This window comes from Suricata suricatta, chromosome 4, assembly GCF_006229205.1.
Source record: "Suricata suricatta isolate VVHF042 chromosome 4, meerkat_22Aug2017_6uvM2_HiC, whole genome shotgun sequence".
In the NCBI taxonomy this organism is placed as follows: domain Eukaryota; kingdom Metazoa; phylum Chordata; class Mammalia; order Carnivora; family Herpestidae; genus Suricata; species Suricata suricatta.
Window position 1 is genome coordinate 3,286,797 of NC_043703.1, and position 16,810 is coordinate 3,303,606.

General features: G+C 48.9%; 1 protein-coding gene across 1 annotated transcript in view; it reads right to left on the bottom strand.

The window, feature by feature from the left end:
- The window catches only part of MYO16 (myosin XVI), a 465,799-nt gene that overhangs the window by 37,273 nt on the left and 411,716 nt on the right, over positions 1-16,810 (bottom strand). Inside the window, exon 34 of the mRNA XM_029938403.1 lies at positions 5,504-5,662. Coding sequence (XP_029794263.1) covers positions 5,504-5,662 — 159 coding nt within the window. The remainder of the gene's footprint in view (positions 1-5,503; positions 5,663-16,810) is intronic.

Sequence of the window (16,810 nt, forward strand, 5' to 3'; positions counted from 1 at the left end):
CCCCTTTGTGGTTAGCACTCTTTTGCGGCCTGTTTAAGTTCTTTCTTTTCCTACCTCTGAAGTTTAAAAAAAAATATATATATATACATATATATATATATATAACATTTTCTAATACAAATTTTATTTTATGTTTGACGCTTGGATCTCTAATCTACCAGAGATCTTTTCTGTGTATGGCATAGGGGTCAAGTTCATTGTTTTCCTCACAGGGATAGTCATTGATTACCCTTCCCCCAACCCCTGCAATGCCAAGTTCCTCATAAATTATGTGGTTCTTTATGCCAGCTGGGAAGGCGGTCCCCCCCCCCCCCTACTTTCTGTATCCCTACTCTCTGGTAGAGTTTATGTAATATTAGCATTATTTCACCCTTAAAATTTTGAGGCAACTCACTGGAAAAATCATTTGGGCTTAGCATTTTCCTCATAGAAAAGTATTTAAATATTCAATTACAAATTCAATTAATTTAATATTTGTTACCATTCAGCCTTTTTTTTTTTTTGGTCCATTTTGGTCGGTTGTATTTTTTAAGTGTGTCTCTTCATCTAAATCCACAAATTAAAAATGAATACATAAATTCAAAAATTTACTTTGGTGTAAACTGTTGACACAATACGCTATTATTTTTCAGTTTCTGTAATATCTGTGGCAGGTCCCCTCTTTGTCTTCACAGTTGGCCATTTGTGTCCCTTCTTTATTTCTGTCACCCTTGAGGAAAACTCAATTTTATTCATGCTGCAAAGATTGTTTTTGTTTGAAAACTTTTGGGTTTGCTATTTGTTAGATATTTGTTAGATATTTCAGTGATGCAGTTCTTAGCTTTACACATTTTCCTCCTACTTGCTTGGTGCTTAATTGTTTAATTTGTGGTTCTGTTTCAAACTTGGTAACCTTTAAAAAACCCAATTTTGGGCCTTTCTTCTTTTGTAATACATGGATTTAAAGATATACATTTCCACTGATTAAGACATTAGCAGTATCCTGTGTGTTCTGTTATGTTTTCATTGGCATTATTACAATATTCTGTATTTTTCTTTCCGATTTCTCCTTGAATCTGTGATTCCTTAGAGATGTAATTTGTAACACCCAAACAGATGAGAAATGTTGTTTTTAATATTTGCATAGCATACATTTCCCCATTCTGTTCTGTTCCTTCACATTTAAATGTTAAGCATCCTCATGTTTTCCATGGTTTTCAGAAATCGTAGCCTTTAAAATATTGTATTAAGCAATTCATTTTTAAGTATAGTATATTTTGAAATAATTTTTTAAAATTTCTTTTAATGTTTTTATTTTATTTTGGAAACAAAGAGAGACAGAGTGCGAACAAGGGAGGGGCAGAGAGAGAGGGAAACACAGAATCGGAAGCAGGCTCCAGGCTCTGAGCTGTCAGCACAGAGCCCGACGCGGGACTTGAACCCAGGAGCCCTGAGATCATGACCTGAGTCGAAGCCAGCCCAGATGTTTAACCAACTGGGCCACCCAGGCGCCCCAGTCAATGCATCTTTAATGTGAATTCACATTCAACGGTCTCTTAAAATTTCACGGAACATGACATTTTCCGACCTATTTGTCCTGTTTTTCAGAAATCTCCGGTTTACCTCCTTTGTGCCAGCGTTTGGGTGGACTGGCTTTTATTATTGTTTTACTTTCTATATGAGTTTGGAAATTATACACGCCATTATTATTCCTCCTGCAGTTGCCTTTGAACTTTTGAAATTACAGCTAGTTTGAGTTACCCGTGCAAGTCAGAAACGCTGTTTTACCCCCTCAGGTTCACTCAGTTTTTTTATTCTTTTTCCTGCTTGTATCTCTAAGCATCTGTCTATGCCTGGCTTCATCTTCCAGTTTTTACCCTTTTCTAGAACTCTCCTTAGCTCCTTTTCATTCTTACAGAATATTTTATTATTTATAAAAATCTAGGGCGCCTGGGTGGCTCAGTCGGTTGAGTGTCTGACTTCAGCTCAGGTCATGATCTCGCAGTTCATGAGTTCGAGCCCCACGTCGGGTTCCCTGCTGACTGCTCAGAGCCTGGAGCCTGCATCCGATTCTGTGTCTCCCTCTTTTTGTCCCTCCCCTGCTTGCACGCGTGCACGCTCTCCCTCACTCTCTCTCTCAAAACTAAATAAACATTAAACATTTTTTAAAATTCTAGATTGGCAATTATTTCAGTGGAGCACGTTACATCTGTGACTTTATTGTCTCCGCACTTCCTTTGTTGCCCTTTGGAATTTGTCTTTGTTTTTAAACTTCCCGCTGAGTTTAAGAGTCCCTCTTAGTTACCAGGGTTTCACTATCATCTGACCAGGGGCAGTTTTCTTTTTATTTATTCCACTCAGGCTTTGTTTGTTTCAAGGAAAGTCACATTTATAGACAGAAAGATGTACACGTCTATAAATTTCTGGGAACACATGCATTCCGTCTGTCAGTAGAAATTCCTGGCCCTCGCCAGTCAGCTAGGGTCTGTTTGTCCCCCCTCCTCCCAAAGGTTTATTTTGGAATCCTCACCTTCAAGGTGATGGTTTCAGGAAAGAGGGCTCCTGGGAGGATATTGGTCATGGGGGGGGGGGCTCCCTCAGATTGGGGGTCCTGAACTTCGGGAAAAGACCCAGGAGAGCGGGCTCATTCCTTCCAACCTAGTGAGGACCCCGTGGGAGGAGGCAATCCGCCACGTGGAGGAGGGCGCCCACCAGCGCGGCGGCACCTGCGCGCCGATGGTGGGCATCCGGAGCTTGAGCAACAGACTTCCGCCTCTGATGAGCCGCCCAGGTGGGTATTCAGTGACCGCTGCCCAGATGCTGTAGGACAGCAGACCCCCCGGCCGCTCATGCTCGGGCAGCCATCATCCGTTCTCTGTGCCTTGAGTTTTGCCCCTTCCAGAATATCACGTAAATGGAACCATACTCTAGTCTTTGATTCTTTCTTCGCTTAGCATGACGTGCTTGAGAAGCACCCGTTTGGCTGCATGTAAGATTAGCGCCCCTCTTTATTTTGCAGGTTTTCCACGTGCTCGTCAGCCTGTACACCGGCCCCTGGTGAGCCCACTGCCGGGCACTCACACCCCGTCTAGCCCCCTCCCATCTGGTGGCCTGCACGCATGACCTGCAAACTCGGGCTGTGGAGGACCCGGGCCTCCATCCTGACACTCTCTCTCTCTCTCTCTCTCTCTCAGACTGCTTGCTCTGGGGGAAGGCAGCAGCCCGCTGCGGGGCCCCTTAGGGTGAGGCCTGTGTGAGCCAGCTGGTGGAGCTGCCAGGAGCCATCTGAGTGATCTTGGAATGGACGTCTCTCCATCAAGCCTCAAGATGACGAGGTTTGAACCTGCCTCACAGGGGGCCCTGGAAACTAAGGCACTCACCTCAGCAATGGCCAGATTCCTGGCCCACAAACGGTATGCAAAAATGCCTTCTGTTGAATTAAGCCTCTGAGTTCTGGGAGGGGCTAGTTTTCACACAGCAATAGATAACTACCACCACCCGGTCACCAGTTGAAGGATATTCATTTTAAATATATGTATATATATTTTAAATATTGATTTGTACTTGAGAAAGAGAGAGAGACAGAGAGAGAGAAAGAGAGAGACAGAGAGAAAGAGAGGGCAAGTGGTGGAAGGCAGAGAGAGAGGGAGACACAGAATCTAAAGCAGCTCCAGGCTCTGAGCTGTCAGCACAGAGCCCCACAGGAGGCTTGAACCCGCAAACCGCGAGATCATGACCTGAGCCAGAGTCGACGCGTAACCGACTGAGCCCCCCGGGGGCCCCCAAGGCCCTCCACCGTAGAGGATTACCAGTAAGCATTTGCACACAGGCGCTCACGTGGCCACAGCCTTCTCTGCCGCCCGTGCCATCTCTTTTTCGAGAATATGACTCTCTCACCAAGACTTCGTGTCTCCACACACTGTCTGGCATCCCCGATCTTCCCTTTGCTCCTTTGTGTTTCATTCTAGATACTTCCCGATTTATCTCCCACTTCCTCAGGTTGTCTTTTATTCTTCCCTCAAATGACTGTGTCTAATTAACTTCAAACCCATCCTCCACTGCACTTAATTTTATGACTATTTCTCAATTTCAGAATTTCCATTTGACACGTTTTTATAGTTTCCCGTTTCTGCTGATTCCTTCTTTTATCTACTTGGGCAGTGTAAACATACTTATTTTAAAGTATGTGCTTTGGAACGCCGATCTGTGGGCCCCCACGGACGTGCCGCAATTGATTGCTATTTCTGCTGGTTCATTTTTGATCTTGTTTGGTGTCCTCATGTGCTCAGTGCTTTTTGGCTGTGTTGGACTATTTGAAAAATGGTTTGTTAGATCGTTTGTGAAGCCTCAGATGCTGTGGCTGTCCTTTGGGACACACACACACACACACTCACACACACACACACTCACTCACACACACTCACCACACACACTCACCACACACACTCGCACACACTCACACACACACTCTCACACCACTTACACACACACTCACATACTCACACACACACACTCACACACTCTCACCACTCACACTCACACACTCTCACACCACTTACACTCACATACACACGCTCACACACACTCACACACACACACACTCTCTCTCTCTCTCTCTCTCTCTCTCTCTCTCTCTCTCTACCTCCCAGGTCCCGGCAGGCCCTTGTCAGTCCTGGGGACCCTCCATCCAGCATCAGGGATTGAGATGATTCGTAGCTACACTGTGGCTTCTAGTTGGATCCACCTGACCCTGACCTTTGGACACTTCAAGGCTCCAGCCCACAGCCTTGGCAGGCCCTGGACTTAGTCTGTCCCCACAGTTCTTGGAGACAGTCAGAAGTCCAGCCGGCATCTGAGTCGCCTTCGCAGGGCGAGGACAGTGCCCTGGACGTCCCTCAGAGAAAAGCCTGGAATGTAGGCCTCCTTGCCTGGCCTCCATGCATTCCATACCCTCTTCCTCTGTGTCTTCCCAGGGCCTAATTGTCTTAATAGTTTTCTAGTGCTTTTAATCAGGTTAAGCAACAAAGAAAGTGTGGGCCAGCTTTTCTGCGGGATCTCAGGAGAAGGTCGGCTTTGTATGACCACGATTCTGGGTGCGCACAGGCCAGCGCGTTTCGAGATGAGGCAGTCACCGATACACTCCAATTACGTACTTAAGGCCAGTTTGCTGTTTCCTGGTGACGTCAATATTATTTCCCTTCACACCATTCAAGGATATTTGTTTAATCAAAACTATTGTTAAAGCATCCATCTCCTCCTCCTTTCGTTCTGTATAATCTCATTTTATATTGGTTCCCACATACGAGATTCTCCGTAACAATCTCCGAAGTCAACGAACACCGAAGGCAACTGTAACTCTGTAACCTAACCCATAAAATGCTACAGTATCCCGACCGCAAAGTTTATGATCTACATTCCAGTTTTTAAGCCTACTTCGTTTTTATGTCTCAAATCCATTCTCCCTAGAAAGTTGATAGACCTTAATACTTTCATCTATTTACTTCTGAGTTTAAAAAGCACTTACCATTTGAGACGGAATTCCCATTTTCTGCCGTGATAGCGCTTGAGAGTGAATTAGATAATTGAATTCCATGGTTATTTGCATTTCTATCTTGGGTCTCGGATACAATTTCTGATCTACCAGGATCATCGCGGCCAGTTAGGTTCATGTTAGTCTCAAAACCTGAAATAAATTTCAGAAACGATTATTTTTTTCTTATAAAATGGACTGAATCATTTAATAAAATAGAAGAAAATAATAAAATGTATCAAATGAAACCTTAATTACATTTGAAATAGGGTAAATTAATAATCACCGCTAATTAAATTTATGACCTACAAAATATTCACCGAATTTTGCCACAAAGCTCTTACACATCATGGGAAATGTTAACTGGTGATAATTTCACATTTTGTTATTTTCAAACGTTATCTATACCAAAATTTTGCTGCTTTGTCTAACAGCTTGTTACAAGAGCCCAGATCTGAGAACACTTTTTCCTAAAAGAAACACGAACATAAATCCATGGTTCAGAAGTTTTCTCAGTTGTTACATTAAGCTGAGCTGAGACAACGCTACAGGTTTGAAACAATAACAAATATATTTTCAGCATCATTACAAAATCAGTTCCTACTCCTTTAGGAAGATTGAGGGTCACAACCCCACTTCTGGGTTCTGTATGCCAAGGATGCCACCTGCTTGTGTGCTGCTCGTCCCATCGGGTGCCGAGAGATCGGGGGACATGCAAACTGCTGTCCAAATTAGCCCAAAGAGCCAAATGGAGATTTTTAGAAAACTGTGTAGTAATGATAAAGTGAAACACTGCCAACTCCAGGGCCTGGGGCTCGGTCTACAACTGACCCGAGCATGTGAATCAAGCACACACCTCCTCCCCATCCCTCCCTGAGCCAGGTCCCCCCTCACGGACCACCGGCCAGGTGAGCTGGGGTTGGCTCTTGCTTCCCCAGGACCTCAAAAAGTTCGGACGTGCTGGGGACTTTAGTTCACCCCCAGGATGAGCATGGTGCTTCTGGTCCTTGTCTGCTAGGGCGCACCGATTCTGACCGCCTTTAGGTGGGCCTTTCTCAAGTTTTAGGCTAACAAATTAGTCTAAAGGGATAGAAAGCATAATTTGATTTATTACACTTTACATGAGGCAAAACAGTTCATCCCCAGTGATCCCAAAGGAGGGAGGGAGGGAGGGAGGGAAGGAAGGATGGGTGGAGGGAGGAGGGAGGATGGAGGGAGGGAGGAGGGGGGGCAGGAAGGATGGGGAGAAGGCGGAGGGTGATGGAGGGAGGAGGGAGGGAAATAAGAAAGGCAGAAGGCCAGCCAGCCGTCCAGAGCCGGTGTCTCCAGGCTGCACTTGCTATGATCCTTTCTAACTCTCCCGTCTAGACACGGTCTCCCTTTACCCTGAGCCTCACCTTCAGAGGGCTCTACGGGCACCAGGCACGCACCCAGAGCCCCTGACTGCCCTGTGTCTCTGTGGTTCACTCTGTGCGCTCCACGGACCTCGAGGGCCCCCGCCTTCCTCACCAGCTGTGCCTCTTCCTGCCCGCCAGCTGGACTTCGGGTCAGAGGACCCCCGGGGACCTGTCATTTACATGTGGAGCCTGCCCTGGAGCACTGAGGGGAGCCAGGTCTGCCCAGATGGGAAGGTATAAGGTAGCAAATGCTGGATGGACAGAAGGAAGACAGCAGGGACAGAGCTTTGAACTCCAGGCGGGGGAGTTGAGATCCCAGGGACGGGGGCGGGGGCGGCACTGCAGCTCCTGACCACTGCACTTAGGGACCAAGTGCAAAGGCTGCGGCCCAGCCCTTACTTGTAAGAACAGGGGTGACCGTGAGGGCCTGGAATCGGAACCCCGTGAGTTCTCAGCAATGAGCAGTTCTTGAGCTGGCTGGCCCTGAACGAGTCTCTATTTCATTCGGTTGACTCCAGTTGCCTTTTTAAAAAATCTGAAAATCAGTAAAACCAGTTCGGATTTAAAGCCTCTGCAGGGCGCCTGGGGGGGCTCAGGTCAGTTAAACGTCCAACTTCAGCTCAGGTCACAATCTCGCAGTTCGTGGGTTTGAGCCCCGCGTCGGGTTCTGTGCTGACAGCTTGGAGCCTGGAGCTGCTTCGGATTCTGTGTCTCGCCCTCTCTCTGCCCCTCCCCTGCTCATGCTCTGTCTCTCAAAAATAAAGAAATGTTAAAAAAATTTTTAAAGCCATCTCAAGATGTATTTATCTGCCTCTCGTCAAGCAATTTTTGTTCCCTCTTGAATTCACTTGTCTATTGAAATCTGCTATGTGACACTCTGTGGAAGCTCCAGACCAAGTGGTGACGCTCACCTCCCAGGAGGACACTGAACAAGGAGGCAAGCAGGCAGGTCACTAACAGTGGTGGCCTCCAGGCTGGGTAGAAAGGGGGACCGTGAGAGTCAAGTCCCCACGTCAGGCACTGCAGCCAGGGACCCAGGTCAGGAAGCACATTTAGGGGGGTCACACTAGGGCTCAGAGAAGGAGGGAAAGAAGTGGCTGTGGAGAAAGACAATCCTGCACATGTGAACATCGGAGCCCGGGACCAGGGTATAGGGTCCCCGTGAGTTAGGTGGGTGTGTGGAAGGCGCAGGCGGGGCCGAGGACAGGCATATGACCCCGAGGCCTGGGAGGCCATTGCAGGAAGGAGCTTACAGAGGGTCTGAGCCAGGGAGGCCCTCACTGGGCGACTGAGGACAGTCCCCTTCCATCTGACGAGATGTAACTCAATCCTCCAAGACGCCGTGTAGACTCTGGGTACAAACACTCGATGCTAGCTTCCTTCGTCACTGATTCCCAGCCCATAAACAATCCAGGTACTTACAGTCAAAACTTCCCATTTTGCTATGAACGTTTTAAAAATACTTCAAACAGCAGGTTAAACCGTAGCCGAGGACTGATTTTAAATTTGCCCTCCACGTTAGGCTGGGGTCCTTACATACCTACTAAAATGTTCTTTCCAGTTTTACCTTAAAAGCATATGCCTACCAAGGACGGCTGTGGACCGCAAAGAGGCAGTGAGCCCTTCCCAGCGTGGAAGAGCCGATGGCCAGTCCGAGGATGATCATTCACCTCGCTCTGAGAAGACGTGCCATCGCCTGGGCGTTTACGCCCTGCCACTCCTCTGCTAGACTGACAGCTGATTTTGTGCCTGTTTTTCTATTTCTGAATCGCTGTCTCTTTCGCGCCCGTTTTCAAGATGAGATCACTGAGGCGTGGGAAGGTTAACCTACGCGCGAACATTTCTCAATCAGTAGGCGTTGCGGCCGGGTGCAGACCAGGGCAGCCAGGCTCCACCGTCCGCCCACACTCGTTCCTACGCTTGACCCTTCTATGGAAAGTCTTCCGTCATTTCACCCGCTGATCTAGAGGATAAGGCAGCTGCTTCCCTGGGGCTTTACTGCATCATCGAGCCTCCATGGTACTGAACTGGGGACCGCACTGTACTCCAGCCACTGAAAAAACTGCACCATCAATTCAGACGTCTCCACTTTGGCGTTATCCTTACTCATTAATATTAATCGGGGGGATGGTGCCTGGCTTACAGATTCTGTGTCAGCCTCTGCTCATAAACGCCCTTGCTCCAAGTTAAATCCTAACATGTAAAAACATCTGTGCCCCAACTTGCTCACGCCTGATTCAACTACACTGAGGGTCAAATACTGAAACGCTCAACAGTCGGGTTTTGCAGGGTGAGTTCAGTGCACGAGTGGCTACGATGTTCCTCGTGGACGGTGTGCCTGTGACCTTGCACCTGGGCAGTGAAGGGATATGGCAGCAAAAAACCGAGAGGACACTGGCATTAAGCCTGAAGAAGGCTTTCTTCTAATTGTGCATCTATACAAGGGCATCCTTTAGGGAGAATTCATCCAGAGCAAACCAAGTCGTGAAGCCTTTTCACACCTCCAAGCAGTGGCCATTGGGGTTTTGAGGGGGAAGGGAAGTCGGTCACGGTCACACCAAAAGAAAATAGCCGAGACTCTCGGGAAAGCTAAGCAAGCAGCCACGGGAGCACGCGGTAAAGCGCTGTAGAACGACGCAGGTATGTCTGAGTTGCTTTGGTACCTGCCTGCCTTGTGTCGTCAGCGGCTCGTGCAGTCCAGGGCACCTCTGGTTGGCGGCTACACCACACAGGCTGATCTGAATATCGGTGCTGTTTGCTCACAGCCTGTAAACAGGATTGCTCCGCGCCCCCCTGCCTGGAGCTGTTGTTACAGGTTCGGGAGAAATGAGTCAGCCTGGATCTGACTCACAGGTAAAGCCTTGGCCTTCCAGGAGGAGATGATGGCTCCATACAAGTATGCGATGTGGATACAGTGGAGTCTTAATCTGGGGGGAGAGTTCTAGCAAATCTCCGGAAAAAATTCAGTTTTGCTGGGTTAGTTTTTACGTCACGAAAACCTCACGCTGGGTGGCTGTGATCCTTTGAAGACTGGGGTTCAACAGAAGGGGGTATTGCTCATCAGGGGGCACTGGGCGAAGTCTGGAGACGTTTCTAGTCCTGACGCTGGAGGAGGGGGGCGAATGGCAGCTGGTGGGTAGAGCCCAGGCACGCTGAGGAGCACCCAGCAATGCACACCCCCCCCCCCCCCCCGTGATGAGGATCGGTCCTGCCCAGCATGTGCGTGGCTCTGCGGCTGAGAAACCTTGTTTAAAAGCCCAAGTCAGGGGCGCCCGGGGGGCTCGGTGGTTAAGTAACTGTCGGACTTCGGCTCGGGTCACGATCTCGTGGGTAGTGGCTTCCAGCCCCGCGTCGGGCGCTGTGCTGACAGCTCGGAGCCTGGAGCTGCTTCGGATTCTGCGTCTCCCTCTCGCTCTGCCCCTCCCCCTCTCATGATCTGTTTCTCTTTCAAAATAAATGTTAAAAATTGTTTTAAAAGAAGAAAAAATAAACGAATCCCTATGACCAAATTGCTATAGAAATCTTGTTTTCTAAAAGGAAACTGCATGTTTTATAACTAGATTAGCTGACAAACTGAAGAATTCATGTGAAGGGTTAGGGAGAAATCTCACTGAGAGCTTCTCCTCATTCAGAAGAGGTTACTGGAAAAACGAAAAGACTTCCACCGTTACTGTGCCTCTGAGTTCTAATCGCTCGCTACTCATTTAAAACTACAAGGTGAAGAAAAGTTCGCACTGTGTGAGCTGAACATCTTTTCCGCGTTCACAGGTGAACGCTGGCGGCCGTCCACCTGCTTGTGAGCGGAGCAGAGGACGGGCTTTGGGGTCTCTGGATTCTATTCCCGACCCACCACACGCATTCGGGTTTTCACTACCAGTCACCACCGACAAAGACTTTGTCATTTCCCACCAGTATGTGAGGTTTATGCCTGTTCAGGGTTTTAAAATCTCACTTTAAGTGCCTTCATGACCTCTGATGCCAGAGGCAGGTGCTGGCTCTGGCGTCTTGCTGCCTGGACGTGGGCAGAGGGGGCCTGACCAGGAGTCTCCGCAGCGAAGGTCCCGGACCCACACTTGCTCTCAAAGGCCAAGTCCAAAGCCCAAGCCAGTCGGTCAATGCATGCACAGGTATGACTGGAGTGAGACAGCGTTGGTAAATGTCCACTTTGCTTTATTTCCTCATTTTAAATACATGCTCAATTCACTCCTGAAATTTTTGTCATTTTTCTTTGTTCTCTTTTAAAAAAAAATTAGTGTTTATTTATTTTTGAGAGAGAGAGAGAGAGTGAGAGAGAGAGAGAATGAGTGGGGGAGGGGCAGAGACAGAGGGAGACAGAATCCAAAGCAGGTTCCAGGCTCTGAGCTGTCAGCACAGAGCCCGACTCGGGGCTCGAACTCACAAACCACGAGATCATGACCTGAGCTGAAGTCAGATGCTCAGCTGACTGAGCAAACCAGGGGCCCCATCATTTTCATTTTTTTTTAAAACACTCTCATCCCCCCTCCCCCCCATAGTATAAGCTTCAATGCTTGGAAAAAACGATGGTCTATAAAGTCTTTCTGCTCAAAGAAGAGTGGAGAAGTGGAGGGGAGGGGAGAAGGGAGAGAAGAGGAGGGGAGGGAGGAGAGGGGAGAGAGAAGAGGGCATGCCTGCAGCTTATGCACCCTCCCCAGAGTGGGGTCCCGCACCTTCTTAGGTCAGGAAGGGCATAACATAAAGACTGTGATGCTTTTACTTTGGAGGGGGAGGGGCAGAGGGAGAAAGAGAGAATCTTTCTTTCAGCACAGAGTGCAACACCCTGGGCTTGATCCCGGGCCCCCGGAATCACGACTTGAGATGAAATCAAGAGTCAGACCCTCAACCAACTGAGCCATCCAGGCGCCCCAAGACTGTAATTTTTAAATGTTATTAATCTAGCAAAAATGCGTCCAGCTGGATGAGGCTGGAGGAGAGACTAGAGACACAGAGACACAGAGCATTGTGACCTGGGCAGGGGCTGAAGGACTGGCCAGTCGGGGAAGTCCGAGCCCCCTTGGAGCTGAGGGACCACAGGAAGTCAGCACCAGCGAGGTGTGTGGACACAGGACAAGTTTGGGGCTGTGCACGTCGACCTTGAAGGAACAGCCACATGCCCAAGGCGTAAGTGGAGTGGCAACGACTTGAAGCAGAGCGTTTCTTAGTGCTGAAAAGACAGTGTGAGGGAGAGAGTCCGGCACCCCCAGCGGGGAGGGTCCCTCACAGGGGGCGGTGTCCCCCCAGGATGGGCGGCAGAGGGCGAGGCCCAGTGGCAGTGGACACAGGCAGGCGGGACGGGCCAGGAGGCAGGGTGGGGGGTCAGAGGGCACCCGTGCAGCCGAAAGGTCGCGCAGAAGGCGTAAGGAAGGAGCGCTGCGTGTTTCTTTACGAAGGATGGTGAAGCACATCGTTTCGCTTCTTACCTGAACTTGAGATGATTTTAGAGCATATTTTGAAAACATAGGAGACAGGATCCAGGTTTCAGTAACACGGGAGAGAAAAACAAACTAGCCGTTTGACTGATTTAATACCGAGAGTGCTATGCAAGGCCGAAAAAATGTGAAAATACATTTTACACTCATTAGTCATGCTGGCTGGCATTCATTCTGCAGCTCTATAGGAAAATTCCTCTTCTAGAAAGGCTATGCGGGAAGGGAATGTCCTTGTTTTTCCTCTTTGGCATTCAGGAGAGGCACAAACGCCGAGACGTGGCTGGCATAGTCTTGCTACTTCTCAAGTTCTCGTTCCTAAACTGTGGGAGTTACGGCCGGACTGTGCTTACAGACGCAGAGATGATGTGTCACTGAACTCGGATGGGATCACTGAGCCCAAGTCGGCCTCGAGTTTGTGTTACAAGGACAGTGTCTTTTACGTCTCTGATTTTTCTAAACTTAGAGGAAGAAACACAAATCAGGGTTTAGTGTCCCAAGTTGCCCTGCATTCTGCTGTAACAAGTTTCTAGGAAGTGAATTAAACTCTAAAAAAAAATAATGCATGATAGCACAACCCAAACCTACAGCTTATTGCCTCGGAGAAGAACAAATGTCCAGTGTAAGGATTTCCACAGACGGTGTCTGATCCTCACCTCGAATAGCAGACAGACCTCACGTGCAGGCTCACGTGATGAGACTCCAGACAGGAGCAGCCCGGGGTCTTTCCACAGGGGTGTGTCCGCTCACACGGAGCTCAGCCCCTGTAGCTTTTGGACGGCATGGGTCTAGTGGACCCTGAGCCATGTGAACATGACTTTATCGCCCCTTTGCTCATAGTTGCAGACAGATATCAAGGGACGGCTGCAGGCGCTAACAGTATCGGGGACCTGGAGACGGAACACCGGAGTCCGATGACCCTTGGGACGCACCTGCCTCCCACAATTCAGAATATTTCCGTGGGAACTTGATTACTTAGGAAACAAACAAACAAACAAAAAATAGAGCACCGCGGCAGTCACCAAGGCTTCATGGGTTGAGAAGACATAATTTCTCAACCCCATTGACCTTAAAAGGCTAACTCTCACCCGCAGCACGCCTTCCTACCTTTAACAACCCTTATGAAATCGCCACTCTGGAGTAGACCAAAATCCCCCCTTGAGCTTGTGTTTTAAGCATTCGTCTGCTGCAGCAAGTGCCACAGCACTGAGCTCCAGGCTAAGGGAGGGGGCGGACACGCCTGCTTGTCCCCGACTCCTCACTTCTGCCACCCTCTCCCTGCTAAATGCGAGGAGGCGTCGCGCTAGAAAACACCAACCGAGTCAGGAACCGGAATGATGTCTCCAACAACTCGTGTGCGAGCCGGGGAAGAATAGTAAAGCTAAAAAATGCCTGTCGGTATAAATAGGGCGTTTAGAACCCGAAATGCGCAGAAATTATGGCGTGCCAGTTTTCCTTTAAATTTAACGAACTGGATCCTTTTGTGCCCGTGTGTGCCCATTCTGTCCCTGCCATAACGGGAAACACATCATGCCAGTCCCTCCCCTTCCCGTGTGCTTGGGTAGCTCGCCTCTCCTGTAACCAGCTGAGTATGCGGCATCGAAACCCCACGCGGGCCTGGCCCACAGGCCCGCTCCTCCTGAGCCGTCTCATAGGTCATGCGGAGATTCATACTGCTGTGAGTTCTACATTTCCGAAGCACCAGGCGGTAATGCAAATCCAGGAGTCACGGAACGCGGCTCTGTGGGCCCTGGCGGAGGGGGCGCGCTTGGGTTTAGGGAAATGGGTCCCCTCACTTTCCTCAGAAAGCAAAGGCGAGGGGGAGACTATTCTGCTCTTTTATCGGGAACAGGGAGTGTTTGTGATGCTCCTGAGGTGTCCCGGACGGTAAGCTAGTGGTGCCCAGCCTCTGCAACAGGACGCGCCCCGTGCACACCTACCGGCTCACGCCTCCTTTCCTAAGTAAATGCCCATCCCCCAGATCTGACAGAACCGAGAGGGCATTTATTTATTTATTTCTCATGAGAATTGAATCGAGTCTCTTTTGTCTCTTGATATTTGGTCACTTTTACACATAGCTGGTAACAGAACCCTTCTTGGACTTTTAATCGATAATCTGCTGTAAGAGTAAGCACTTTGGGGGCACCTGGGTGGCTCGGCAGGTTCAACATCCAACTCTTGATTCTGGCTCAGGTCATGATCTCACGGTCTGTGGGAGGGAGCCCCCCATCGGGCTCTGTGCTGACAGCTTTGAGCCTGCTTAGGATTCTCTGTCTCTCTCTTTCTCTGCCCCTTCTCCACTCGCTCTCTATTTCTCTCTCTCAAAATAAATAAATAAGCATTAAAAACAAGTCTATAAAAAAGAAGCGTAACTGCTTTGGTCTTTAAGACTAATATGGTCTATGTTCCTCCATTTCAGGGACCCTGGATCACATTCCAGTCCTACCCTCATGTCCCAGAGCCTTCCAGCCACCTCTGACCTCCATCACCCAGACTGAGCACTAGAGGTCTACTGGTCCGTGAGCACGTCATGCAGGAGAGGAGGGCTCTAGCTGTGGGCATGAACTTCAACGGTTTGATTGCAGCCAGTGAGAAAGAACCATTAAATTGGCACAAATTAAAAAAAAAAACAATAGCAGGGGCGCCTGGGTGGCTCAGTTGGTTAAGTGTCCAACTTTGGTTTACGTCATGATCTCACTGTTTGTGAGTTCAAGTCCTGCATCGGGCTCTGTGCTGACAGCTCGGAGCCTGGAGCCTGCTTCACATTCTGTATCTCCATCTCTCTCTGGCCCTGCCCCACTCATGCTCTGTCTCTCTTTCTCTCTCTTTAACATAAATAAAACATAAAAACAATTAAACAAAAATACCCAGCAGGAGTCTTTTCAGAATTCTTGTTCAGGAGTAATCACCAAATTTGCCCACCTCGACTATGTAAACGCCAAGGCCACAGGCCAACACCAACTGGATAAGCACAAACCATTTACCTTAAGCCTGTTGAGTCCACATCTAACCAAGAAGACCCTGGACAGGCCTGCGGCCAGGACACCCAACACGGACGGGGCGGGGAGGTGTGCTTGGTGACCCCGCAGGGTCCGGGCAACAGTCACTTCCAACGGCACAGAGATATTTCAACACTTTAGCAACAGTATGGTGGCACTCTGCTGGTCTCAGCCCCACCTGGCCACGTGGGCTGGTGATGAGGAGGCCTCAGCAAGGAATTACAAATGCCCATGTAGATTTAAATGCTTGTCAAAATTCTTTTTACAAAAAATTTCTAATGTTTATTCTTGAAGAGAGAGAGATTGAGAACAGAGTAGGGACAGAGAGAGAGGGAGACACAGAATCGGAAGCTGGCTCCAGGCTCTGAGCTGTCAGCACAGAGTCTGACGCAGGGCTTGAACCCACAAACCATGAGATCATGACCTGAGCTGAAGTCAAAAGCCCAACTGACTGAGCCATACAGGCACCTCATCAAAATTCTTGACAAGCCACAGGGACTGCTCTTTGGTAGCCCTGTGGCTGTGCTCTTTACCAAAGGCAGGCTGGTTGGCATTCCTAATTCCTTAGGCCTCGGAAGTCCTATGTGCCTGGGCGTGGATTTCCCTTGAGCCACTGCAGCGACCTGTCACAGTGTAGATGTCAGTTACTCAGAGGGAGGGGTGCTGGGACCCCGCAGGGCAAGGCCGAACCCGTGTCTCAAATGTCTTCTCCTTTCATCCAGGATGGCGGGAGAAAACCACCAAATGGCCCTTGGGCACGGTGGGATTCCCCTTCCCACATGCCCCACAAGTTAGCATTTCTCATTAATCATTGCTGAAGTTGTATGTTTACATTTACATGAATATAGAAAAATCAGAGAGAGAGACATCTATCCCCCCCACACAGCCCAGTGGAGGTACCCCCAAACCTAACTTGATGAGGTTACTACCCCCTTGTATAAAACCCCATGATCATAGGGCAGGACAGAGCATAGACTGGCCCCTGGCATGGGGGCCAGGGGCCGCCTGCTCTGGAACTCTCTCTTCTCATGTTTGGTTTGACCTCTTCCCCCCTCCTGCCTTGTCCTCCATATAAATCCTACTTTCTCGACCAGCCGTCGAAAACACATATTTACAGGTTGGGAAATCAATTTAGGGTCATGGGAAGCATCCAAAGATGAAGGAGAATAGAACGAATTGAATAAAAATGCTGCATTTCACACGCACGGAGGGTAAGTAGTACTTTGTGAAACTTCAAATAGTGTCTTCACGCAAACAATTTCTCGCCGCCTGGATCTGTTGGGTTTGTCCTGTCTCCCCGCTGTGAGCCGCTCCTCCCAAAAGGTCCCCACGTTATTTGAAAAATCCCTACAACTTAGTACAATGCCTGGTGCAAAGCAGATCCTCGATGCCTTTTTCAAAATGAAAAAAAATAACTTCAGGCAAATGGTAATACAAATTATTATTACCAGTTTAGTTAGC